We start from the raw sequence: 26,418 nt of genomic DNA, 5'->3' as shown, positions 1-26,418 counted from the left end.
AACTCACTGCCTGTCAGGGGTCCAGGCTTTGCCAGAAGCTGGGTAAGGAGCTTTTATCTGGGTGGGGCACGGGTGGGTGGGGGGCACTGAGCAAAGCAACTGGATGCCCATAGCTGGGAAAAGCACAGCTCACGGGGGCTCAGATCCCACCCAGAACAATTCTTCCCCCCAACCCAAAGAAATTCCCACCCTCCCCAGCCCCCAAGCAGGGAATGGCCCCTGGCCCCCATGCACTTTGTTTGCAACGCTGCAATAACCCCCCTTCCCCAGCATACACTCTACAACCTCCCCTTTGTTCCAGCATTTCAACCCCACTGTTCATTTTGCAGTTGGGGAAACTGAGGCACCAGGGGTGGCACTGCTTCCCTCCCGCCCCCCCATAGCCCCCATCCCACTCACTGCAAGGCGAGGCGATGGTCCTGCAGTGGGATCTGTGCTCTGGAGGCTGGGCCAGCCCACGCACATGTGCACACGCATGTGCACACACACACTGTGCTCAGCACTGAGCGGGCCAAGCTTTGAGGTCTGGGGTGGGATGTATGGGGTCGTGCAACCCCCCAGAGGGGGATCCGTGTGTATTACAAAGCTGGGAGGGGTACAGCTGTGAGCAACATGGCCAGACAGTGTGCACACGTGTGCACGCATGTGCTAAGCGTGTGGATGTGCTCAATGTGCACACGTGTGACTGATGGGGCATACGGTGCTTTCTGCGCGTGCTTGTGTGAATGTGTCTGCAAGCTTGTGCATGCAGACCTGCATTTCTGTGTGTGTTTGTATACACGTGTATGCAGATATGCATGTTTGTGTGCGTGTGCACATGCATGCAGGTGTGCAGGTGTGTATGCGTGTATGTGCAGGTGTGTATGCACGTATGTATGGGTGCATACGTGTGTAAACCCGAGGGGTGAAGCAGGAGCCGAAATGGCTACAGGACCTCCTTGTTAATGCCCCCCAAAAAGTAACGTAGGGCAAAAGCCAACAGATTTGGGCACTCGTGAGGACCTGGCAGACCTCTACCCCAAAACCATGGGGTATCAGGGGTCCCACAGCCCCCAGAGGGCGGTGGTGGGGCCGAGGAGCGAGGACATGAGATGTCGGGATGTCCCCCGAAAGGACACACCTGTGGGTGAGCGTCCCTGCGCTGAGTGCCGGAGGGAGCGGGCCGGCGGCGCTAGGACCTGCGCGGCGCTGCTGGGAGGAGGCGTGGTCACAGGGCAGGGGGCGCGGCCTAAAGCATCGAGCGGCGTGGTTATGGGAAAGGGGCGAGGCGGAGGGCGCGGCCTTCAGGCGGCTGAGTGGGGGTCACGGGTTCGAGACCGGGCGGTGGCGGCAGTGATGGCGCGGCGGTTTGTGTTGTTCGATTTAGGGCGGAGTGCTCTTCGAGCCCGGCCTGCAGCACTTTCTGGGCTCCTGCGAGCGGAGATACGCCTTGCCCAGGTACGGCTCGGCATCGCTCTGTGGGTTCCGGCTCCGAGTCCTAAGAGTCGCCCGCCCGCTTGACAGCGGAGCGCCTCTCAGCCAGAGACACGTGGAGACGAAGCGGCGATGTTGTGCGTGCGGTCGCCGCCCGCGCGGAGTGTGCGGGGTCTTAGCGATAAACCAGAAGGGACGGGCGGGGGAGGGGGTGGAGTGTAGGATGGGTGTTAACCCCCCCTGAAATTGGAGATTTCTATAGAGGATGTTGGCGTAGAGGTGGAGAAGAGCGCCTGATGGGTGTGGGAGGGGAAATAAATATGTTTTTGTTCATGAAGAGCCCCAAACACCCCAACTTGGAAGGGGGAAGCCATCAGCCCCTCCCTTATGCCTTCAGTGGGGCTGCGCTGCCTGAGACCCGACATAAGTCGTTGCACCCCCTGAAGTGCTCCGTGCCAGCCTTCACACTGCCCGAATTGGGGTGTTTCACCCCATTCTGATCCCAGAGACCTTTGGGAACCCTTTGCCCTGTTTGACTTTGGGAACTTTACAACGCCATCAGCTCCTGAGGGTGAGCAGAACAGGTCGGGGCTGTTTGCACCACCTAACGTGTGCGGGGCGGGGGTTGGGCAGTGGGATTTCAGCACAGCGATGCATTTCGGTGCGATTTGCAGAGCTGAAGCAACGAGTTAAGCAATACAAATGCAGCGGAGCAGATGGAGCAATAAATTCCTCCATTATCAGCCGATGAAACATTTCATCCTTCACCTCATTACGAAAAAAAATCGGTGACGCCGATCTCGCTGGCACGGGGAAATCGACCCGAAGGAGTTCTGTCCCGGAGCCAGCGCTGTGATTTTATTTTATTGCTGCCTTAGAAGGCCCTTCGTGAGCTCCTGATAGGGACAATTATTTTCCCTGAGCTGCAGCTTTGCACAATTCCTCGCTCTCGGCTGTTTTCTCCTTGGCCAATCGGCCCTGCGTTGTACTGAGATGCGAAGTAATTGAGCTGCCAGCTGGAATGGATGGGTGGCCTCCCTGCGCCCCTATGATGGGGATGAAGGGGGTTGGTGCTCAGAGCCACCTCCATCTGATGCATCTCTCACACCCCATCCCCCAGTCTTGGGGTGCCCACTGTTCAGTCCTGGGGTGCCCCCTTCCAGGTTTTGGGGTGCTCTCCCCTTGGTTTTGTGATACTCCCCTTGGTAGTGCCGTGCCCCCCAGGCTTTGGGATGCCCCTTCTTGACTTTGGGATACCCCTTCTTGGTTTCGGGATGCCCTCTTTTGGTTCAGGGGGTCACCTCTTTGGGGTCTTGGGGTACTCCTCCCAGTCTTTGAGGTTCCTCCTTTGGTTTTGGGTTGCCCTCATGGTACTGAGGTACCTAACCTTTGGTTTTGGGGAGCACCTCCAGGCTTTGGGATGCCCCCCCCTTGGTATTGGAATACTGACCCCTTGGTTTTGGGGGACCCCCTTTGCTTTTGAGGTGGCCCTTCAAGATTTGGGATTCTCCCTTCTGGGCTTTGTGGTATCCCCTTCCATTTGATTGTGGGGTATCCCACCATCTGGTTTTGCCGTGCCTACCCCTTGGTTTTGGGGTACCCTCCAGACATAGGGATACCACCCCCAAGCTTTGGGGTTTTGGTTTTCACCCCCAGGTCCTGGAGTGTCCCCTGACTGCAGCACCCCCCTCTCTTCCTTTTGTAGGAATTTCTTGCGGGATGTCCTGTTTGCAGGTGGTTCTGACAGCCCCCACAACAAGGTGATGCGGGGGCAGATCACCCTGTCCCAGGTGAGTGGTTGAGCACAGAGTGGGGGGTGTCCATCAGCTGCCCCTATATGGAATGGAAGGGTCAAGGGTCTGGAGTTGAACCCTTTGGTTTTGTGGGATGCAGCTGTTGAAAGTGAGGTGCGAGGCTACGGGTGCTGCCTCGCCACAGGACTGTCTCTGATGGGATGTGGGATGTTTTCCAGCTCGTCTCGGAGGTGGATGAGGGTTGCAGGCAGCAGGCCTCCACTTCAGGCATCACGTTACCAACCAGCTTTTCCATCGCCCATGTGTTTGAGGAGGTAGCAGCCAAGGGCACCCTCAATGCCCCACTGCTGCGGGCTGCCAGCATGCTCCGGAGGAATGGTGGGTGCTGAGGAGCTGTGTGGTATCCTTGCTCATTCAGGATGGAAAAAGCCTCTCAGATCCCCAAGTCCAACCCTAACCCAACCCACCGTGCCCACTGCTCACGTCCCTCAGTGCCACATCCCCACAGTTCTGGAACACCTCCAGGTTTGGTGACCCCACCACCTCCCTGAGCAGCTGTGCCACTGCAGCACTGCTCTTCATGAGAAGAAATGTTTCCTAATATCTAACCTGAACTTCCCCTGGTGCAAATTTGAGGCCATCATCTTTCAATCCTTGGGGACAGGAAAGGCTGCGCCTTTAGGTGGTTTTGGTGCTCCTGGGTAGTGTTGGGCTGTGCTTGGTTTGTTACCAAGCAGAGCCTTGATGATCTTGGAGGTCTTCTTTAACCTCAGTGGATCTATGATTTTATTTAAGGATATGGCTTAGTGGGCATGGTGGGAATGGATCCATGATTGGACTTGATGTTCTTCTTAGAGCTCTTCAAGCTTGATGATTCTATGATTCTAGAAGTAGGCATGGTGGTAGTGGATTACCAGACAGACTTGATGATCTTGATGGCCTTTTTCAACCTTAACAATTCTATGATTCTATTTAGGGACACAGTTTAGTAGGTGTGTTGGGGATGGGTTGATGGTTGCACTTGATGACCATACAGCTCATTTTTTGACCTTTATGAGTCTATGATTCTGAGTGGGCATGGTGGCGATGGGTTGGTGGTTGGACCTGATGATCTTGGAGATCTTTTCCGACCTTAGTGACTCTACAATACAGTACCCATGATTGCATCCAAACGGCTTTAAAATATCTTTGGGGAAGGAGACCCCTAGCCTCTCTGGGCAGCCTGTGTCGCAGTCACGAAGCTTTCCCTCATCTCTGCCTTTCCCCAGGGTTTAAGACCTGTGTCTTCACCAACAACTGGGTGGATGACAGTGCGGGGCGGCTCTTCACCTCCTCTCTGCTGACCGTGCTGCAGCGGCACTTCGACCTGGTCATTGAATCATGCCGTGTGGGGCTGCACAAGCCAGATCCCCGCATCTACACCTACACCCTGGAGCTGCTGCAGGCACAGCCACAGGAGGTACGGGGTCACCATCGTTCCCTACAGCTTCCAAGATGCTGGTGGTGATGGTACCTAGAGAGGCTGAAGGCTCTCCTTGGGGAGCTCCAAAGCCCATGCCTATGGTGCTAGGCACCCTACTATGGGTGGGGAAGATGGGGACCCAGGGGTGCCTCTAGGCCCAAGCACCCTTGGGATCTCTGAATCCCTTTGTCTGGGATCTGCTCCAGGTGATCTTTCTGGATGACATTGGGGAGAACTTGAAGCCAGCCCGAGAGATGGGAATGGCCACCATACTCGTCAGGGACACCGACACCGTCCTGAAGGAGCTGCAGGAGCTGTCAGGCGTGCAGGTATGTAGTGGTGCTGTGGGGACACCTTGACCCCTGCTGGTTCATCAGAGCCTATTGGGTTCTGCTGTATGGGATCTGGGAAGAGGTTGGATCGCTATTCTCTGATGTAGGATCAGCAGTATTAGGGTGGGGGCACAGCTTTGGGTGTCCAGTGCTGATGGGAAGGGGAAGCAGGCTCAGTTTCTCCATCCATGAGCAACTCATGGAGCATCATGCTGTGACCTTGCATCCAGTGCCTGCATGGCAGTGCTGGGTGACACTGGAAGCTCAGCACTAGCAGATGCAGTACTTCAGCTTGGGAGCTCTCCTTGCCCCGTAGCTTCTCCAGCAAGAAGAACCATTGCCGACTGCCTGTGATCCAGCCACCATGAGCCATGGATATGTGTCCATCCGGGTAAGAGGGACAGCAAATTGTGGTGGGGACAGATGTGCTACTGAGGGCACTGGGACATAGGCGAGGATTTGTCACCTGGCATCGTGCTGTGCTGGAGGGGCTGTGCTGCATGGTGTTCCCCATCCACCCTATGGCCTACTGCCATGCATGTGGCTCAGAAGCACCCAGGGTGCTCTGAGGGTGCTGGGTGCTGAGGGTTCTGTCCCCACAGCCCGGTGTACAGCTGCACTTCGTGGAGATGGGGCATGGCCCTGCTATCTGCCTGTGCCATGGCTTCCCCGAGTCCTGGCTCTCCTGGCGCTACCAGGTAAGGGAGTGGGGAAATGGGATGGCCATGTTGGCGTGGTGACACACCAGGCACTGTGCCCTGCCATGTGCCTACAAATGGTTTTTTTGGAGGTTTCTGTGGTTTTCTGCTTTCCTTTTGGAGGTTTGCATGTTTTTTACTGCTTGCTTTCTCAGATTCCTGCCCTGGCTGATGCTGGCTTCCGTGTCATTGCTTTGGAGATGAAGGGATACGGCGAGTCCATAGCACCGCCAGGTGAGCAGTACCCATCCTTCCCCATAGGACCAGAATGTACCGTGAGCATCCCAGTGTTTTTCCCATCCCTTTGCACTGAACGAGGGGCTCAGGGCATAGTGTCTGCTGTTGTACCCAGCTGGGTGGTGTTGGGCACAGGGTTCTTTCACCCTGGGGAGGCAGAGGGGCTGTCGTGATCCCTTTAGATAAAAGGGAGTGCTGCAATGATGGGAATTCTGTCTTTTGTGCAGAGATAGAAGAGTATTCCCAGGAGCAGATCTGTAAGGTAAGGAGCTGTGGTGCCAAATGGAGATGGGAGGGCTGGAGCTGGAGCCCTGGGTTTTGCTACTGCTTATGGGTGAGACCCATGGGGGGGACCTCAGCCTCTGCTTAACACTGGGATGTGGAACCCTCTGACCCCAATCTTCTCCATCCTCCAGGACCTTACCGTTTTCCTGGACAAACTGGTAAGAGCCCTCCACCACCTGCCTCCATATCTCTGCAGCTTGTGCTCTCCCTATATGCTGTAGTTGTGAACTTCAGGACAGGGATGCTCGTGTCTCCCAAGATCTGTAGGGATATCCCTATAGGGTCTGTCAGCTCCTGTTCTGTGTTGCCTCCTCCAGTCTTTAGCTGAGTATAGGGATATGGTACCCACCTCCACGGGAGCATCATCCCATGGTAAACCATTTGGAATCACAGCAGATCCTGGAGTACTCAACCTGGCAGCCCCCATCCCCTTTTTATAGGGTTTCAGCTCCCATCCCCCTTTTGGGAGAGGGTTAAACCACAGCACAGAGCCTTGCCAGCCTCAGCTTCCCCCCTTGCCATCCTCAGGGAGCTCTTGCTGCTGGAAGGGAGTTTTAATTATATTTCTAAACATCAGCTAATTACAGAGCGTCTGCTTCATTGTTGCGAGCTGGTGTTTTAATTGGATTTGTTTGTAGGAGCCCGCGGGAGTCAGTGAGGAGAAAGGAAATGTGGGGAGCAGAGCAGTGGGTGTAGGATCTGGCTGCCCTGCAGGGTGCTGCCAGCTCCTCCCAACCCTACATCCCACTGTCATCTGGGGGCTGGTTCCTATAAGTCCCCCTGCAGAACCCCACGCTCTACCCTCTCCTCCATCCTCACCCACTGGTAGCGAAAGGCCCCCCAAAAGAAAGAGAAAACTGCTGTTCTCTGATCTTTTTTTTTTTTAATGCTTTTTGGGGAAGGCAAAGCTCTCCATGCTCAGTGCTTAGGGTGCTAGTCTCTGCTTTGAGTGGGAGGGGGGTCATTGGGCTCAATGGGATGCTTACCTTGTGGTTGCACTCACTAGAGTGCTCTCATTAGGGATATACTCAGTGGGATGCTCACCTTGGGTTTGTGTTCATCGGAATGCTCTCCTTTGGGATGTAGTCACTGGGATGCTGGCCATGGGGATGAGCTCAATGGGATGCTGTCCTTGGGGACACGCTCACTGGGATGCTCGCCATGAGGATGAGCTCAATGGAATGTTCTCTTGGGAATGCACTCAATGGGATGCCCTCCTTGGGGATACGCTCAGCAGGATGCTCTTTTTGGTGTTGAACACAGTGGAATGCTCTCCATGGGGACGCACTCATGGTCCCCCTTCCTGTCCCTGTCCTGCAGGGCATCCCACAAGCCGTGTTCATCGGTCACGACTGGGGTGGTGTAGTGGTCTGGAACATGGCCCTCTTCTACCCCGAGAGAGTGAGGTGGGTTCATACCTCACTGCCCTCTTGGGGTCAGCAGCCATCTCTGCAGGGAGTGCCCCATTGCCTTCATCCTGCAGGGGGTGCCTGGCTTTGCTCCCTATGGTGACTATGCTCCCCGCATTGTCCTAGGGCCGTGGCCTCACTCAACACCCCATACCGACCAGCAGACCCCACAGAGGACATCGTGGAGAAGATGAAAAGCTTCCCTATGTTTGATTACCAGTTCTACTTCCAGGAGCCGGTGAGTCAGAAATGAGGGACCTGCCCATGCTGGGGTCCATAATGTGCACAGTCTTTGCCTACCCCATGGCTGGACTCCCAGTGCCATCCCAGTGCCATGGGGCACCCAATATCACCCCACTGCCCCATCTTACACTGCAGGGCGTCGCAGAGGCTGAGCTGGAGAAAGACATCGGCCGTACCCTGAAAGCCCTTATCCGTTCCATCCGCCCAGAGGTAGGAGAGGAGCTGGGAGGGAAAAGGATAAACCTGGGGGGAGGTGAGCAGAAGAATTTGGGGATGGCTTTATACTGCCTACGGTGCTCTTCAGGCACGCTCCACCTGCGTCTGCTGCCCTTTCTGCCTGCAGCACAGCCTGCATTGAGCTGCCATCACTAGGGACCAGAGTGAACGCATCTCTGTGAGCAGTGTGGGGCTCACAGCCCTGTAGAGTGATGAGACACTGCAAAGCTGTGCTTTGAGGAAGGGGGTGCATTGAGGAAGGGGGTGCTTTGAGGAAGGGGGTGCATTGAGGAAGGGGGTGCATTGAGGAAGGGGGTGCTTTGAGGAGGGGGGTGCATTGAGGAAGGGGGTGCTTTGAGGAGGGGGGTGCTTTGAGGAAGGGGGTGCTTTGAGGAGGGGGGTGCTTTGAGGAAGGGGGTGCTTTGAGGAGGGGGGTGCATTGAGGAAGGGGGTGCTTTGAAGAAGGGGATGCATTGAGGAAGGGGGTGCATTGAGGAAGCGAATGCACTGAGGGAAGGGGAACATTGAGGGAAGGGTATGGTTTCTGCATCCTTTGGGGTGCAGCAATGCTTGGTGCTGACTCATGGCAAGGAGGGGCTCACAGCCCCACGTTGGCCATGGATGACCCCCCCTAGCATTGTGCCATCTTTTCAGGACCGCCTGCGCTCGGTACCTGGCATGCATAGTGTCCAGGAGCGAGGTATGGGGCTTCTTGGGGGCACAGCTCTGCAGTGGGACTGAGCTGGGGGTTGGCCATGCTCCCATTGCCCTGCTTTGTGCTGTAGGGGGGCTGCTGGTTGGCTTCCCAGAGGACATTCCTGAGAGCCTCATCCTGCATGGTGCTGTGCTGCAGTACTACATCGAGCGCTTCCAGAGGTCTGGCTTCAGGTAGGAGCAGTGCTGTGCCTCTGTAGGGCCGTGTCATGGGCTGGATGATGGAATCAGTGGAGCTGTGCTCCAATTCCCCAATCCCTTTCCTCAGGGGTCCACTGAATTGGTACCGGAACATGAGACCCAACTGGCAGTGGGCACTCTCAGCCAAGGACAGGAAGGTGGGCACGGGGATCTCCCTCATAGAAGCAGTGTGTGGAGCAACCACAATCAGATAAGTGTCACCCTATGTGTCCCCTGCAGATCCTCATGCCAGCACTGATGGTGACAGCGGGGAAGGATGTGGTGTTGCTCCCCAGCATGAGCAAGGGCATGGAGGAGTGGGTACGCGTGGCCCCATCCCAAAGCCATTGGGGTGGAGATGCTTCCGTGGGAGCTCCAATGGGAATGGAGCTCTGGGAGGGGGAATTATGCTGGGATATGGGCTGGGGTGTGGGATGTGGGGAGTTAAGGAGGGTTGCAGGGGGTTGCAGAGGGGTAAGAGGAAGAATAAAGGGTGGGTAAAGAAGGGGAGGAATAATTGGGGAATAAGGAAGGAATAAGAAGGGGGTAATGAGGAACCGAGGGGAATAAGGGAAGAATAAATCAGGAATAAGGGGAGGATAACGGAGGAATAAGGGAAGAATAAATCAGGAATAAGGGGAGGATAACGGAGGAATAAGGGAAGAGTAAAGGGGGAAGAAGGGAAGAATAAAGGGAGAGTAATAAGGGAGGAATGGGGAGGACTAAAACAGGAATAAGGAAAGGATAAGAGGGAAATTAGAATGTGAATCAGGAGGGAATAAGGGGGAAGGATAAGGAGGGGAATAAGAGAGGATGAGGGGAATATGGAAAGAACAAAGGGGGATGACGAGAAGACAGGGATATAAAGGGAGAAATAAGTAACAGGTTAGGGAAGGAAAAGGGGGAAATAAGGAGGGGATAAGGGAATGTGGGAAGAATAAGGGGGATAAGAGGGGATGGGGGGATAAGGGTGGGATAAGGAGGGCATCAGGTGGGGCCTAGAGGGGAAGGGGTGGTATTTCCTTCCTCAGCAGAGGCAGGAGGGGGTCTGCTCCTGACCCAGCCCCCTCCTGCTTCCCCTCAAAGATCCCACAGCTGCGCCGGGGGCATCTGGAGGCATGTGGCCATTGGACACAGATGGAGAGGTGAGGGCTGGAAACGGGGACCCAGGGCTGGACCCCCACTCTATGCCAACTCCAACCCTACTCTCTGCATCCCCCCCAGGCCTGCGGCCCTGAACAAAATCCTGGTGGAGTGGTTGGAGGGCCTCCCTCCGGATGGGGCCATGTTGAGGGTATCTTGGCTGTGAGCATCCCTGCAGCTCCATCCCAGGGCTCCCCTTGCCCTGGGGTGATGCTGGAAGGGAGGATTTGGTAAGGAAGTCTGGATGCACTGACGCTGCTGCTGCTTCAGGAATTGCCTTCTGCCTTTGTAACACAGAGAAATAAAGCATCCATGGGGCTCAGCCCCCCACTGCTTCTCCCATGGGGTCTTCAGGATGTGGGTTGGTGCTGCATCCCTGCAGTGCCAGAGCTCATCCCATTCCTGTTTGCTGAGCTCCAGGCCCTTGCTGCGGCCTCACAAAGCTTGGAGCAGACAGCCAGGATGGTGGAAGGGCTGGGCAAACATGCCTGGTATTTCCCTTCCTTTCCTCCACACCCCCCCCCCCCACACCAACTCTTCCCCAGCCCTCAGTTATTTTCAGTCTGGGATTTGTGGTTTGTCTGGCTGCAGGAAGGGTTGCAACACTGTCTGCTTTTGTCATTTGTTTTTGTTGGAGGTGGGCAGGAGTAGGAGGACCCCATTGCACCCCCAGCAACTCGCAGAGCCCCATCCTGTTGTATGCAGGGCTGCAAAGCGTGATATACCCAGTCCCTGCAGCACCCCCAGGGATGGCTTTCACAGGGAGATCCCAAACCCCTTTCCCTCGCTGCATGCCCTATAAACCATCTACAATGCCACAGCAGGGTGGTGCTCCAGCAGGACATTGCTCCAGCAGCCCCTGGCCTCAATCCCCACCTCAGGGCCCCTCTCCTGCAGCCCCAGTTGGCTTCTTCAGCCCCACAGGTGCAAGTGTACCCTGTGCATATGCATCCTCAGTTCCTTGGCTACACACACACACATAACCCCAAGGGTGCATGCATCCTTGTTCACCTGGGTGCACACATCCTTAGCCCCTTGGGTGCATGCATCCTGGTTCCTTTGAGTGCATGCATCCTTGTTCCCGTGGGTGCATGAATCTCAGGATTATTATCAAGAAGAAAAATCGTTACCTGGCCCTAAAGCGAGTGGGGAGTCAGCAGTTTGGCTTTGGCAAAGCATAAATCAGTGTTGATGTCTTTCTGGGCTGTTGGCAGTGTTTAGGTGCTGGCTGGCACACACACAGCAGCAGCACTGGGTTAATGAGTGTTTGCTACAAAGTGCAAAGGTCTCTCTGGGCCCTACACGTTTTGCTCAGCTCAGATCTCAGCACCAACGTGCTGCTTTGCACACCGGATCGTGGGGTGGCTCCCTCTGCTTTTAATGGGGTCTGTCCCCAACCCTTCAAGGCTGCAGGGCCGTACAGTAAGGACATGGTGGGCTCCCTCCCCTCTCCCCCGCAGGCCCTATTGGCTATGGGAATGGAAGCAATTAACAGAGCAAAGGGAAAAAAGCCCTTGGAGACTGAGAAGCAAAAGTAAAGGATAAAAGCTGCCTGTAATTAAATTCTGTCTTTTATTTTTTAATGGAGAAGAAAGGAAAGGAACCGGTTTCTGGCTGGAAGGAGCAGTGCTCAGATCATTCTTGACTCTTGGATATTCAGAGAGCTGCAGCAAAGCACTGCTGCCCCACATGTCCCCATTTGTTATAGGAGCACTGGTGGCTCTCCTGGTCCCCTCACCTTTACCCAGCCCTGGGGAGGCAGCAATATGGGCAGACTGCAGGCACGGGGCAGAGCCTGGGCTGGGATCCCTGCAGTTTGGAAGGGCATTGCAACTGGGGAATGCATTGCAATTGGGGAATGCGTTGCAATGGAGAACACATTGCAGCTGGGGAATGCGTTGCGACGTGACAGCGAGGAGAATGGCTGCAAAGGTGCGATGTTCCTACAGGTTTCACAAACATAATGTTTTTGGAGGGAGGCCCAGAGCAGGACCCTGGTTCTGTCACAACCAGAGGACTGCAGCAACCTCAGCTCAGCCCTGCCTGGCACCGAATAACTGTGCTCAAGCAATGGTGTTCTCCCCTGGGTGCAGCCAAGAGCCTGCAGGCACCCAGCTGGCGAGTGGAGATGGAGGAGGGGGGAGGCTGCTGCACCTCTGCTGTTAATTAGTAATTTCTGGGCTATGTTTGGAGCTCTGCTGACCTTTGAGCACCCACAGCTGTGAGCAGGGCAGGCGAGGAGGTGGTTGACCCCAATCAGCCCCATAGCTGGCTAATTACTCATTAAATCGCTGTGGTGCAGTTAGGGAAACCTCAGCAGGGGTTCGAAGTGGCCAGTGGGCCAAGGAAATTTGGAGGTGGATGGGAGGAGATGTGGAGAGCTCTGAGGGAGGTGCTGGAGAGAGGAAGGTTCTTCAGGCTCATGCTCTGCAATTAAAAGCAATTAGTAGTTGCACAGTTGCACTGTGTCCTGCTCCCAGTGGGGCAGCAGAGTGCATTGCGGGCGCCAGGTGAGTGTGCAAAAGTGTGAAGCATCCCAATGCCTGTGTGCACACCCAACCTGAACCCCTTTGTATGCATGCAACCTACAAGCCAGTAGGGCTGTTCCCTTCAGTCCCATGGGACGTCCCCTTCGACAGGAGGATCTCCTCCCCACAGCCCCAGCGTTTGCAGCATCCCCCCCTAGCCTGGGGCAAAGGGCACAGCCCCTCTGCTCCTCCTGCTGAGGGCTGTTACTCATTATCCCCCCTGGGCCTGGGGAGGGGCTGCTTGCTGAGCCAGGCAGCAGCAACCCCGCATCACTCCACAACATCCCCCCACGTCACCCTGCGTCGATCTGCCTTGTCCTGCATCAAACCCCACAGCGCCCCACGTTTTCCATCCAGCAGCATGGTAAGGAGGGGAGGGGGGCACCCCGCTGTGGGGTAGCATTTGGGGTGGAGAGGGGCTATTATTTACTGTGACTTTTGATAAGGATCGGATAACAAATTAAATGATGTGGTGAGAAGCCAGAAAGGTTTATTGTAAGAAAGGGGGGAGGGAGGGAGCAGATTCCCTTTACGAGATAGGATCGGGCTGTGGCTGCTGAACAGGATTTTCTGACCCACCAAACATCTCCTTTCCTCAATTTTGTTCTTTTTTTTTCCCCCATGTATTTCATAAAGTCTCCCTGTTACCCTGGCTCTGCATCTGTAACTCATCCCACCTCCCCCTCACCCCCAGGGCTGTGAGCTGTGGAATCAGCATTGCTCTTGATGGCCCTGTCCCCAGGCAGTGTCACCTCCCTGGGCAGGGTGATGGGCCATCAGGCAGTGTCCCTGCCCTGCCCGAGGGGAGCTGGGACAGGAGCACTGGGGTGATGGGGATAGAGGAGCTGGGGTACCCCTGCTGCTCCCTGGAGAGGTCTGGTTAGATTTGGGGTGTCCTCCTATGGGGTCTGCTTTTTGCATGCCCATGCAAAGTGAGTTGAGAGCTGAGCCCGGGTCTATCAAACTGGTGCAGAAAAGGCTGTGCAAAGTGTGGGAGAATGGGGTGGGTTGTGCTCATGCGAGATGCCTACAGCAATCCTCCCACATCTCCCCAGTGACTATGGGGACATCTCCAGCAGGGTGCTGGGCTGAGATGAGCTTCTGTGCCCTCAGTAACCAACTCCTGTGGAAACCCAGCCCTGGTATGGGGGCTTTGATTGACAAAGGATGAATGGCAGGGGAGGCATTTCACACAATTGCAGACACATTCCAGTTGGAGAAGATCAGCAAGCCCAGCCCACCGTGCCCACTGCCCACTCAGTGCCACATGCCCAGGGTTCTGGAACACCTCCAGGGATGGTGACCCCACCACCTCCCAACCATTTCAGAGGAGAAATGTTTCCTGATAGCCCACCTGAGCCTCCCCTGGCACAACTTGAGGCCATCGCTTCTTGTAGTATCTGTTCTGCTCTGCTTCACATCTTGGTTTTGACCCAGGTTCACGGCCAAGGAGGAGTCAAGTTCCAGAATTGGGCCAAGACTTATGGCTCTTCCCCAGAGCTGTATTTCCAGCCCACCTCAGTGGAAGAGATCCGGGAGGTAAGGAGGAGCTCCCAGATCTGTTAGGAACTAGGGGAGGAATGGCCAGTGAGGGCAGTGCCACTTCATTGTGTTCAGATGGCTCCCAGACATGACAGCATGGATCCTTCCCTCAGCCCCAAGTTGTCACCCAACCTTCTGAGCCACAGATATGGGCATCACCTCTTTTGGGGTGATCCCAAGGGCGGCTGTGCTGGGAGGAGATTTGTTCCAGGGGTGGCTTTGGGCCTGAATGATGAATTCTCTGTGTAAAGATGGGTGAGGCTTGAGGTTGTAATGTGCCTCCGTCACCATCCATGGGGTGTTGGGTGCTCAGGGGCCGTGTGTTGTCCCAACAGATCCTGGATATGGCCCGGCAGCGGAACAAGAGGGTGAAGGTGGTGGGGGGTGGCCACTCGCCCTCTGACATCGCCTGCACTGATGACTTCATGATCCAGATGGGGAAGATGAACAAGGTCCTCAAGGTGAGGCGTTGGTGGCCCCGGGATATGGTGGCACTTGCCTTGGCATGGGGATGGGTGGTATGGCACCAGCGTACCTGGGATGGAGGATGAGGGGGTCTTTTTCTCACAGGAGGGAGTTCTCCCAAATCAGACCCTGAAATGTTGGTGCCAGAACAGGGAGTGGGAGTTTTCCCATTGTGTAGAAGCCTTGTAGCATTGTGTAGAAGCTTTCCCCTTGTGTAGAAGCTTTAGAGCATGTGGAGCTGCCATAAAAATGCAAGGGAATGAGGATGTCTTCCCAAATTGTGTTTGAGGAGGGCTCAATATCTACACATTGTCCTTTCCATGGCATGCTCGTAAGTCATTTGGGTTGAAAAAGACTTCTGAGATCCCCAAGTCCAACCCCAACCCACCCCACCATGCCCACTGCCCACATCCCTCAGTACCACATCCCCACGGTTCTGGAACACCTCCAGGGACAGTGACTCCACCACATCCCTGGGCAGCTGTGCCACTGCACCACTGCTCTTTTGGAAAAGAAATTTTCCCTAGTATCCAATGTGAGCTGTTGTGTTTCTCCTGCTTTGCATCCAGACCTGAGGGTGCAGGGAGACACTGGGCTTTTACTGGGGCTGAATGGCCTGTGTGCATGCATATACATGTGTATCTGCATATTTGTGTGTGTGTGTGCAATAGAGGGTGAAGAAATCTTGACTGTAGCAGAAAATTCTGAGAGTTGTATCACTGCTGGTAATTAGGGAACAACTCCAGCCCTGCCTGCCAGAAGCAGGATGCACAGCTCCAGCAGTGCAAGCTGTCCCATCCTTTGCAGGTGGACAAGGAGAAGCAGCAGGTGACGGTGGAAGGTGGGATCTTCCTCTCAGATCTGAACGTGGAGCTGAGCAAGCACGGGCTGGCGCTGGCCAAGTGAGTGGGACACGTGTGCTGGACCATCCCTAGGTGTCTGCTTGGTGTCCAGCCTTGCCCCAAATTGGGTGTTGGGATGTAGCAAGTTTGGGGAGCTTATGCTGCAGTGCATGGGTGTTTGCTTTGGGATCTGATGGGGCACTGAGGCTCTGCAGAGTGATCCCAGCTAGTCCAACCACCTCCTACCTGCAGTGATGTTCAGGAAGGGGCTTGCAAAGGGAAACACTCATGGAAAGCTGACCTCTGCTGACCCCAGGGAAGAAAGTACTCTTTTATTCCAGGCTGGCTCAGTATACAATCATAGAATGGCATGGGTTGGAAGGGACCCCAAAGATCATCAAGTTCCAACTCCCCTGCCACAGGCGGGGTCACCAACCTCCAGATCTGCTACTACACCAGGTTGCCCAAGGCTCTGTGCAACCTGGTCTTGAACAGCTCCAGTATCCTGTGTCCCTCAGTTGATATGAGTGATAGGTTTTTCAGAAGCCCTCGGGGGTCAAATGGCCACTGGTTTGGGTGGGGACAGCAGGACGTTCATGGAGGATAAATCTATCAAGGGCTTTGCAGCATCCATAGAGAATGGGCCTGGTTTAGGCGGTCCCTGTATCCCAGCTGTCGGAAGCTGGAGGGGGATTTGGGAGAAATTGCCATTGAGTCACTGCAGGCTGATGAGGAGAGATGGAGACTTGTCAGCTGGGACAAGCTAGGCTGGCAGAAGTGACCATCTCTCTTTTCCTCTCTGTGAACTAAAGCAGGATCCTGATAGATCTGACCCAAGGAGAAGTTCACATATAGTCGAGAAAAACATTTCATGGCTGCAAGGTGCCCTGAAGAGCAGAAAACCCTGGTCACAGGGGCTGGGGACATGTTCTGGGGGATTCTGTGCCAACACACAGGGTCAACATCCAGCTCAGTAGACTGTACCCCATGCCATGTCCCACATACTCAGGTCCTCACCCAACTTCATTTGCCAACAGTTTAGGAGCCGTTTCTGAGGTGGCAGCAGCTGGTGTGATTGGGACAGGGACGCACAACACTGGGATCAAACATGGCATCCTCCCCACCCAGGTGAGTCACAGTGTCAGTGTGTGGATATTGGGTTCTGAGGGCTACAGGGGATCCATCCCATTGTCCCATCACCTGGTCTGGGGCTAGCATGTCCCATAAAGGACCCTGAGCCTAAATCCTCGATGGGTCAGCCCAACTCATCCCCTGGACACACTGAGACCTCTTCTGCCACCTATGATCCAGCCCCAGACTCCTCTGTCCCTATGCTTTATTGTCTTGTAATCTGTTGAAATTGGTAGAGATGTGTTGATGGTTGGACTTGGCCATCTCAGTGCTCTCTTCCAATCCCTGTGATTCTATGAAATAGGAGAAAGCACGTAGTTCTTCTCTTACTGAAGCCCTCCCATGCTGAACCTTTGCAGGGTCCAGGTCTGTTGTTAACTGGACAGTTATGAAAACGCTCTTCTCCTAGCTCAGATCCTACGTGGTGGTTCCACCAATGCTTGTGGAGATGTGAAATCATTTGGGGGAGGTTTACTTCTTTAAGTTGGCTTTTAAGATGGCTTTTCCCAGTGCCCTTGAGGTACAGAAGGGTCCTTTTATGTCAGCACGCCAAAGGTGACAGGAGATGTGGAGTCTGGGACACAAGGTTGGGTGCTCACGGATGCCTGACTTTGCTCCTGGCAGGTTGTGGGGCTCTCACTGCTGACAGCTTCAGGGGACATCCTGGAATGCTCTGAGTCCATCAATGCAGACATCTTCCAGGCTGCTCGCCTGCACCTTGGCTGCCTGGGTGTTGTGCTCACCGTTACCTTCCAGTGCGTGCCCCAGTTCCACCTGCACGAGGTGACCTTTCCATCCACCCTCACTGAGGTAAGGTGTTGACTGTGCTCCCGAAGCCTCCTTGGGAATAAGCAGAGTTCCAGGCAGAAATAGTTGGAGGGAGATTGGGAAGTAGTAGGAAATAGCGTGAGTGTGTGCTTAGGTGGTAACTGTTGCATAGGTTGTACCTGTTGTGTGTCTCCATGTTGTGCTTTGTGGTGTCTTTTAAGCTGGGAATTGATCAGGATGACCAAGGAGAGGTTGGCCAGGGAGAGAAATGCCATTTTAACTTCCCGTGAGTGGGAATAGTATCTTCTGGGCCTGGGACCAGAGTGGTGTGGGGTCTCTTTCTTGGAGATCTCCCCAAGTCCCTTGGCTGTGGTGCTGGGCACCCTGCTCTGGGTGGCCCTGCTGGAGCAAGGGGTGACCAGAGATGGTTACCTCAAATCCCAAGCATCCTCAGCTCTGCTTTCAGCCCTGAATCTGTCCCAGGGCAGTTCAGTGGTATAAAGGAAGCCTCACCTTCATCACTGCTATAACATTTCACCTTTCAGCCATTTCCAGGCTCCTCTTTTGAAACTGGTTTGAACTGTTGAGGATATTTTAAATATATATTTATTTTTTGCATTTACCCAGTCTGAGATCCAAATATCTGGTTTTTACTATCCTGGATCAGCATCTGTGCAGCCCCATGGCTGTGTCCCAGCCTCTCAGCATCAGCATCACTCTGACTCAGCACGGAGGTGGCAGAGGTGGGACCTGGGTTTCCTGGCTCAAAGCCCCCATTCCTTGTGCATCACCCTGCTTGATTTTAAGTCATTCCCACACCTGGTGGGTTTAAATCACTCCCACATCTTGTGGATTTCAGTCACTCCCATATCTCATAGGCAATGCCTGATGCAGATTTAATGTTCCAGCTGGAGAAAATTGTCCTGGCTGGAAATCCCAGGCTGCCAAGCCAGTATGCTGGCCAATCTAAGCAAGAAGAAGGGGAGGAGCTTGTGCCTGCACTGCCCTGCATCCCTGACAGCCAGCAATGACTGCAGGTACCATGAACCTGGTGCTTCAGGGATGAGCTGCCTCCACTGTGCTGCCTCCTGAGAACCAGAGCTTTGCTTTTCCCAGTGACAGATGGGCCACTTAAAATAGCCTGAGAGCAGCTTGGTCCTAACTTTGTCCCTTCGTGTTTGCAAGTTCTGGGGATTTTCAAGATGGGGATCCCATGTTCCAGCACAAAGGTTGGGTTTAACCATTATTTTTTGAGAGGAACCACGCTTCCTTCCAGGGAAATATGAAAGGGCACAATGGGTGGCACACTTCCAGGCCACGCTAACAAATTCCTTCTCAGCACTCAACCACGGAGCTGCACGTAGCTGTGAAAAACTCCTTTTAAGCCATTTGTCACATTGCTACTGCCTACGTCATCTCCCTCTTACCAAGAGTTCCAACCTTCCACAACGAAGGTGTATGGCACTAGTGGCCCATCTGAAGTATCCTGTGGACTTTTGACCCCATCTTGCACAGTTCTGAAGACTTCACACAGTGTCACTTCTTGGTAACTTCTGCTGCCTGTCCTCTCCTTGTCCCATCCCTATGGCACACGGCACATGAAAGGGCACTGAGGAAAGCAGAAGCTTGGGTTCCTGCTGGCTCTGGGGCTGAGCTGCAGGACTCTGCACAGAGCTCAGCAATTTGAACAGTTTGACTTGATCATCTTACTGGTCTTTTCCAGCCTTTATGACTCTATGACTCCCTTGGAGCCCTCCCACCCTCGTATTGCCACAGTGTTGGATGGGGTGGCCCCTCCAGGGCTGAGACATGACCTGTCCCATGTCACCAACAGAAGGTCATCACTGGAGGCCAAAGCCAGCAGCACTGTACCACCTGTGAACAGACTGTTATGAGATCTGATAGCTTTTCATCAGGACAGACTGCATTCACTGAAAGAGTTACCTTTCTGGATGGGGAAACTGAGGCACAGAGTCCAACAGATGGAATCTCCATTGATCACTCCAGTGATAGTGGAGAGCTTTGAGAGCTTGGATCTGCTCCAATCACTGATTATCTGTGTCTTCCTAAGAGGTCTGCATCCCTGCTGGTGTACAAACCTCAGCAGCATCTTCATCCCTCATCCCATCTGAGTCTCACAGGTCCATTTCCAGCTTTGGCTAACACCAGCGCAGAGCTTTGTTAAGCTGAGCTCATGAAAAATGAAAACTTCTTGGACACAACAGTGGAATTTGTTGCAGGATTGATCAGAGCCGCAGTGATGGTAAAGCTCTGAGAAATGCTGTCCTTAATTTTTTAAGGACTGAATTATTCAGTGCCCCATTGGGGTGACTTGAGCACCGCCAGCAATGTGAACTGAAGCGGGATCATCTTTGCAAGTCCTGATCCATAGCAGCCTGGTGGCCTTTGAGTTGTGCTGTGGGTGGTTGGGCTGAGCTGGAAGGAAGGCAGGAAGGTCCATGCACACCACCCCAGCACCTGTGGCATCTCCATCGATCACCCAGGAGAGCAGCCAGAGCTGTAGCACTATGGGCATCCCTGGAGATGTTTCCCCATGGCACCCTCTTGGCCAGCACTGAGCTCCTTGCAGGTGTTTCCAGTTGCAGAGGGGATGAGGTTTGCATTGAATAATTCAACCTGCAGCTTCCCTGGTGTCCTGTGGCAGAGTTTGCCTGCTTAAATGCATTGAAGTGTGGTAGGATCTGCTGGCTCCTTATAGCTTGATCCTCATCTGTCCTACAGCACTGCTCAGGCCTTCACCTGAACTGGCATCACCTTTGGCCAAGTAATCTCTAAGTGTCTGGGGTTGGAAGGGACCTTTGGAGGTCATCTGTCCACTCCCTGTTCATGTGGTGCTTTTTCAGTGCCCTCTGCCAGGTTCCTGTCCCTGCTGCTGAGCATCCCCATCACCTCCTGTGTGATGGGGTCTCATCCTCAGGGATCTCCCAGAGCTGTAGTGCTGGGTATGACATGGGCAGAGCAACGGTGCTCAGGCTTAGCAGTGCACTGGACCTTCCCTTAACAGCAGATCTGCCCTTGAAGGTGCCAGTCGTTTTACACCTCCTAATCTGCCTTTTAGCAAGAAGAGCAGTTGTGTTTGGGACGTGCCCACAGCCCCGTAGGGCTGGAGTGTCTTTCTCTGTCCCTCAGGGCTAGCAGGGCAAAGCAGGGATGCACCCTATAAATATTAATGCCATTATCAATCCTCTGTTGTCGCTGCTCCTCGCTTGCTTCCACATCTCCAGCTTTCATGTTGAGTGGCCCAGCGAGGCGGAAGAGAATAATGGCAAGGGAGCAGGCTGCTTGAAATATTTAAGCCTGAGTTATCTAAGACATTGCAAATAATATATGTGTCAAAGGAGCCAGGCTTGGATTTGTGGTTATGTAAGATCTGCTTGCCTTCTTTTCTGGCCTCGTGATTGTCTTTATCATTGGAATATGCTCAGCTGCCCTGGCTGCTGATGGTGACTGGGAACAAAGCACAGATGGAGAGGATTGGTGGCACAGCTGAGGTCACCTGAGCCCCATAGCATGTGCTGGGGTGGTGATGGGGCTGAGTTCAGCCTCTCCTCGACCCAACCCGATGGGAAGCTAAAGAGGGTGAGGATGGGCCAGAGTAAGATGCTTGTTCCACTGATGAGTTTCCCAAAAATTCCAGCACTGGAATTTTTGAAGTTGGAGGGCTGAAGAAGTTTGGCTCTGAGCCTTCCACTGCTGAACCCAAACCCCAAACCCTTGTGAGATAGGAAGGTAGTGATGGGACAAGGAAGGGCTGTTTTAAACTGAAAGGGGGAGGTTTAGGTTAGATGTTATGGGGAAATTTTGTCCTCAGAGGGCAATGAGAGCCTGACACTGCTGCCCGGAAAGCTGTCCCATGCCTGGAGGTGCCCAAGGCCATGGATGGACCCTGGGCAGCCTAAGCTGGCTGATAGGGCCCACAGCCCAGCAGGAATTGGTGGTGTTTTAAGGACTCTTCCAACTGAGGTTCTATGATCTTTAAGGTTCCTTCCAGCCCAACCCATTCTGTGTCTCTGTGATCATTAACTACTCTTCCAATCCAACTGTCCTATGATTCTACAATCCTTGAGATTTCTTCCAACCCAACTCATTCTGTGTGTCCCAGGCCCCTAGGACATGTCCCTTGAGCGCAGGTACCCAAGCCTCGTTGTGCACCTCATCCCGGTGCTGTACCTAACCTGATCCCCCCTGCCCAGCAATGCTGACATTGCCTTTAGTGTGCAGATGCAGATCTTCCCTTTGGAAGCGTGGGTGCAGGGTGACATTTAGCACCAGCATCCTCTCCCAAAACACAAGCTCTCCACACTCCCTGGCTCTGATGGAGCTGGAGGACATGTGCCAGTGGCTTCACACTCCTTATCCCCCAAGGCCTGTTTCAACCCAGCCTTTATGCAGCGAAGGGATTTGTTCTAGGAAAGCAAAATGAAGCTAAGCCAAACTCCCCCATTGTGCTCCTGGGCCATCTTCGTGGCATGAGGGAAGATTTCCGCTGTGCGTCCTCTGCCTCCGACCTAGGCGATGTCCCCAAGGACTCCCACTGCTCCCGCCTGCTTTGCAATTATCCTACAAAGCCTTCAGCTGATTTCCTCCGGGCTGATCTGGCTCTATCAGAGGGATCAAAGGCACACATTGAAGAGGTCGCCCCGCTAACAATTTGCTTGCGCTCTCAGGAGGAGGAGCAAGAGCTGCGGGATCACCTTGAAAGCTGCTGCCTCTGCACGCTTCTCCCCCCTAACTTGTTTTAGCTCCTCGGTGCACTTGTTCCTAATACAAACCAGAGAATGTATGGGGTCGTGGCTTTTGCCCTGCTCCTGCTTGCACAATCATTGACTGCTTCCTTGGAGAGTCATGGAGTTGCAAACAAGAGCTTCTCCAGCCAGAAAATGGGAATTTCTCTATGAGGTTTCACGGCTCAGTGTGCCCTGTGAATGCGTAGTTAATGACAGCAGCGTGAGGTCATTAATTCCCACTAATTGCAAGAATGGCTGTTCACTGTCCACCACTGAGGTTGCCGTACCACGTGACCATGCAGTGGCCTTAACCTCACCTTGAGGTCACAGCAAAATGCTCAGTGCTGGAGCAGCTCAGCCTGGTGATTAATAGCTCATTAGTACAAATAACCCAAATGGCCCATCTGGAAGTGAGCATCCGTGACCTCCCTGGGGTTATGACCATGGGTCACCACAGCCTGCCTGCTCCTCTTGTGTCAAGAAAACCCACTGGGTTTTCTTTAAGCTTTCCTGCAAAGCTATGAGGGATCTCTGCCAGGAGGAGCTGGGGATGCTCTTTGCAAGAGTGGTAGCGCACTGTGCTCAGGGTGAGCACAAGTTTTTGTACATGCAAGCATGGAGCAGGAACAAAGACTGATATATCTTCTAATTTCTGCAGTGGGATTTCCTTGAAGGAGCACTAGGATGAGACCCTGTGTCCTTAGGAACAGGCTGTCCTGGGTCTGCAGCAACCCCCATCCCCACCTGCATTGTCCCTGCTGTCCCCGTTCCTGGCTGTCTTCAGCTGCTGGCAGGCAGCTCATCCTCTTTAAAGAGCTGCCTTTCCTAAAGCTCTTTTTTGTGTCTTGATGAATAATTTGTCAATTCTGCATTTGGAACAGGGTGCATCTCTGGGATGGGACTGTGTTGTGCATCCTGGTTCCATGCTGCACATCCTGGCTGCATCCAGCATTGTGCCAAGCTGCAGAGAGCTGGGAGGTGAAGGGGAAGATGGATGTGCTGTGCTACCCTCATGGGGTCCAGTCAGCCCCATAGGCTCTGCCCTGCAACCTTGGACCTTGGCACGATGTGGGGTCCCTTCTTCTCGGGGTTATAATCTCCTACCAGCCCTGTTTCCTCTGGTTCTTGCAGGTCCTCAATCACCTTGATGACCACCTGAAGAGATCCCAATACTTTCGGTTCCTGTGGTTCCCACACAGTGAGAATGTCACTGTCATCTACCAGGACCCCACCAACAAGGCAGGTACCATTAGGCCCCAAGAGGAAGGGAGAAGGGCCATCACCAAAGCTGCATCCCAAATCCTGGTCTCTTCCCAGGTCTGGATGTGACCCTACTTCATCATGGGAGAGAGATGTGGGGGTCCTGGGGTGCCCTTCTCCAGACCCCCACTCCAAAGTGGGATGGAGAAAGCTGCAATCCCTGCCAGTCCCTAATGACCATCATCTTCCTCTGCTTGGCTTTGCAGCCCCCCTCTTCCTCTGCTAACTGGTTTTGGGATTATGCTGTTGGGTACTACTTGCTGGAGTTTCTCCTCTGGATCAGGTAGGAACATGGAGAGGGTTTGGGCAGCCTCATCTCTCTGTTTTCTGCATCTCTGCACTTGGGGATGTGGTGGCAGGGGGGAGGATGCAACCCAGAACCCCCCATCCCTGGGAAGAGGAGGCTGCCCACTGCCTTCTGTGCAGGAGCACGTTGGGGCTGGGGCTTATGGCTGGGGCTGCACTGCCCTCTTGTGCACAGAGCTGGAGCAGCCTGCGCATTTGCAAGGGAAAAAAAATAATAAATAAATAGGAACTTTTTGAGGATGTGATACCTGGGGTGAATAGAAGGGATGCAGCCCCTTCAGAGGGCATCCCTGGGTTGGGGCTTGGGCTCCATAAGCCCTGAGCACTGCCCCGTTGGATTCTCACCTCCTGCTCTCCCCCCGCAGCACCTTTGTGCCCAGCTTGGTGCGCTGGATCAACCGCTTCTTCTTCTGGCTCCTCTTCAGCTCCCGGGTGGAGAACATCAACGTCAGCTACAAGATCTTCAACTACGAGTGCCGCTTCAAGCAGCATGTGCAAGACTGGGCCATCCCCATGTAAATGGCCCTGCAGAACCCTGACCCATCCCAAAATACATGCTGTCCCCTGTGCTCTGCCCAGCCTAGCTTGCCTGGAGCAGGAGCAAAGCCACAGGGAAAGGGACCAGGCTAGCAGGCACTACTGCCATCTGCAGGCATAGTGTGGGGACCCTTCTGCACCCATTTCTTGGAGTACTGATACCATGTCACATTACAATCTTTGGTTGTCTGGAGGAGTTTTGGGTGCCCCACCTCTGGAGGTGCTTAAGGCCAGGTTGGATGGGGCCCTGGCAGGCTGATGTAGTAGGGGGCACCCAGCACACGGCAGGGGTTGGAGCTCAGTGATCCTTAAGCCCCCTCCAACATAAGCCATTTTATCATTCTGTGATCTTGGAGCTTAGTGATCCCAAAGTGATAGGATGGATATGTCACAGGGACATGGTGAATTAGCATAGGAATGGAGCTAGGGGCTCAAAGACCCAAAGGCTGCTGGGTGGGACCATGCTGACATTAACTGAGCTGCTCTTGGGCAGTGAGAAGACAAAGGAAGCACTGCTGGAGCTGAAGGCTGCCCTGGAGAACAACCCCAAGATGGTGGCCCACTACCCTGTGGAGGTGCGCTTTGCTCGAGCGGATGAGATCTGGCTGAGCCCCTGCTTCCAGCGGGACAGCTGCTACATGAACATCATCATGTACAGGTGAGCAGCCCTCTCCTCTCTGTTTAGGATATGTACTCAGAGAAACACACACATCTCAACCGCCTCTGGCTCTCAGCTGCCCCTGCAGAGCTCGTGCACTTTTTGCTTGCTCACCCCACTTGGTGCTAGGCAAGTGTTAGTGGCATAGAAACACAAAACCATAGAATGGTTTGGGTTGGAAGGGACTTTAAAACCCATTCATTCCCAGCCCCTTCCTAAGGAACAACTCCCACCAGCCCAGGCTGCCCAAAACCCCATCTGGCCTGGCTTTGGCCATTGCCATGATGTTCCTAGAGGGTTTCCACCACCTGGATCTTGTCAAAGAGTCCACGATGGTCCCCTGGGCTTGCCCTGCTCCCCCTGGTGCGGGTTTCTCAGGGGGGATGTACAAATTCCCCTATCAATGCCCCCTTGCTTGGCTCCCCCAGGCCCTATGGGAAGAATGTGCCCCGGCTCAACTACTGGCTGACCTATGAGGGCATCATGAAGAAGTATGGTGGGAGACCACACTGGGCGAAGGTATGTGTGGCTACATTCTTCCTGGGGTCCTTTCCCTTTCTCCATCACGGCACTTCTTCGTGGGGGCTTTTTGGGTGGGAGAGGGCCAGAGAAGGGCTCCCACATCAGATTTCTCCCTTGGGGAGGGCTGAGCATGGGCTTCACAGCAGTGTGCTCCTTAGCCACAGGCAGCTCCCCACCATTTCCTCTCCTGTAGGCCCACAGCTGTACCCGCAAGGATTTTGAGAAGATGTACCCGGCCTTCCCCAAATTCTGCTCCATCCGGGATAAGCTGGATCCTACGGGGATGTTCTTGAACACCTACCTGGAAAAGGTGTTTTACTGACAGCACGGGAATGGAACAATGCAGGAGATGGAAGAGAAATCAGCTGTCATCCCTGGTTCTCAGGACATAGTCCTTGGTGACCCCAAAATGCTGTATTCCCAGCTCTGTTCCCAGCTGTTGCAATGGCAGGCAGCGTGGGCTGGCCCTGGGAATGGAGCTGTGTGTTGGCATCGCTCCTAGTGGGTCCCTGAGATGTGCACAGTTCCAAGTGTCTCCTGTCCAAGCCAACATCTGAATAAAGAGCTTTCTAGCAGAGCCAGCCTCAGTGTGTACTTTCAGGTGGGTATGGTGTGCCCAGGTCTGGGGACCAGAGAACGGGCTTGGTGTCCCTGAGTCAGAGCTGGACACAGGGACCAGAGCCCATTGCACAGCTCAGGCTGGTGCCATCCAGGTCTTTGGGTTCAAGCCATTGCCCCTTGTTGAGGAACACAGGCAGATATTGGAAGAGGTTGCATCGGTGTTGGTGTAAGAGAAGCCATGCTTGGACAGATGGACTTCGTCCTTTCCCAAAAGCCATGGGAGATGTTCCTCAGGATCCAGCAGGGCAATTCCTACGCTGCAGTCTCTCCTAGAAATTGTCCCCACTGGAGCAATCCAAATTGCACTGGCCTGGGCCTCACTTCTATTACCATAAGATGGGAAAGCGGACATTGGAGGATTCCCCACTAAGATCAGTACAGATGGGCAGATGATCAAAAATGCA

The 26,418-nt window shown here is 54.1% G+C and overlaps 3 protein-coding genes across 3 annotated transcripts in view; 2 read left to right on the top strand and 1 right to left on the bottom strand.

The window, feature by feature from the left end:
- LOC128084794 (uncharacterized) overlaps nucleotides 1-26,418 on the bottom strand; it is a 240,064-nt gene that overhangs the window by 119,338 nt on the left and 94,308 nt on the right. The window lies entirely within an intron of this gene.
- Nucleotides 1,278-10,428, top strand: EPHX2 (epoxide hydrolase 2). The gene is made up of 19 exons (XM_052692499.1): nucleotides 1,278-1,437; nucleotides 3,119-3,203; nucleotides 3,386-3,545; nucleotides 4,436-4,626; nucleotides 4,836-4,958; nucleotides 5,278-5,352; nucleotides 5,564-5,659; nucleotides 5,815-5,893; nucleotides 6,124-6,158; nucleotides 6,313-6,339; nucleotides 7,502-7,587; nucleotides 7,717-7,828; nucleotides 7,969-8,043; nucleotides 8,704-8,749; nucleotides 8,835-8,937; nucleotides 9,032-9,101; nucleotides 9,184-9,264; nucleotides 10,030-10,088; nucleotides 10,168-10,428. The coding sequence occupies exons 2-19, from the start codon at nucleotides 3,177-3,179 to the stop codon at nucleotides 10,250-10,252; spliced, it is 1,530 nt and encodes a 509-aa protein (XP_052548459.1). The 5' UTR covers nucleotides 1,278-1,437; nucleotides 3,119-3,176; the 3' UTR covers nucleotides 10,253-10,428.
- LOC128085276 (L-gulonolactone oxidase-like) lies at nucleotides 10,538-25,974 on the top strand. The gene is made up of 12 exons (XM_052692425.1): nucleotides 10,538-12,978; nucleotides 14,052-14,153; nucleotides 14,492-14,617; nucleotides 15,429-15,523; nucleotides 16,501-16,591; nucleotides 17,219-17,404; nucleotides 23,242-23,349; nucleotides 23,577-23,653; nucleotides 24,042-24,191; nucleotides 24,707-24,871; nucleotides 25,300-25,390; nucleotides 25,587-25,974. Exons 1-12 carry the CDS (start codon nucleotides 12,661-12,663, stop codon nucleotides 25,713-25,715), a joined length of 1,638 nt encoding a protein of 545 aa, XP_052548385.1. The 5' UTR covers nucleotides 10,538-12,660; the 3' UTR covers nucleotides 25,716-25,974.

Source organism: Tympanuchus pallidicinctus, unplaced genomic scaffold (genome assembly GCF_026119805.1).
Source record: "Tympanuchus pallidicinctus isolate F22 unplaced genomic scaffold, pur_lepc_1.0 scaffold1, whole genome shotgun sequence".
Lineage (NCBI taxonomy): Eukaryota > Metazoa > Chordata > Aves > Galliformes > Phasianidae > Tympanuchus > Tympanuchus pallidicinctus.
The sequence above is the reverse complement of the archived record's forward strand: the minus strand, read 5'-3'. Positions and strand labels throughout refer to the sequence as shown.

Bases quoted from the DNA above. Each gene is read 5' to 3' on its own strand.
- LOC128085276 (XM_052692425.1), top strand. From the start codon at position 12,661: ATGCATGCAACCTACAAGCCAGTAGGGCTGTTCCCTTCAGTCCCATGG. The intron at 12,979-14,051 runs GTAAGGAGGGGA...GTTTTGACCCAG, and splicing joins GTTTTCCATCCAGCAGCATG to GTTCACGGCCAAGGAGGAGT. The intron at 14,154-14,491 runs GTAAGGAGGAGC...TTGTCCCAACAG, and splicing joins CAGTGGAAGAGATCCGGGAG to ATCCTGGATATGGCCCGGCA.
- EPHX2 (XM_052692499.1), top strand. From the start codon at position 3,177: ATGCGGGGGCAGATCACCCTGTCCCAG. The intron at 3,204-3,385 runs GTGAGTGGTTGA...GATGTTTTCCAG, and splicing joins GGCAGATCACCCTGTCCCAG to CTCGTCTCGGAGGTGGATGA. The intron at 3,546-4,435 runs GTGGGTGCTGAG...GCCTTTCCCCAG, and splicing joins CAGCATGCTCCGGAGGAATG to GGTTTAAGACCTGTGTCTTC.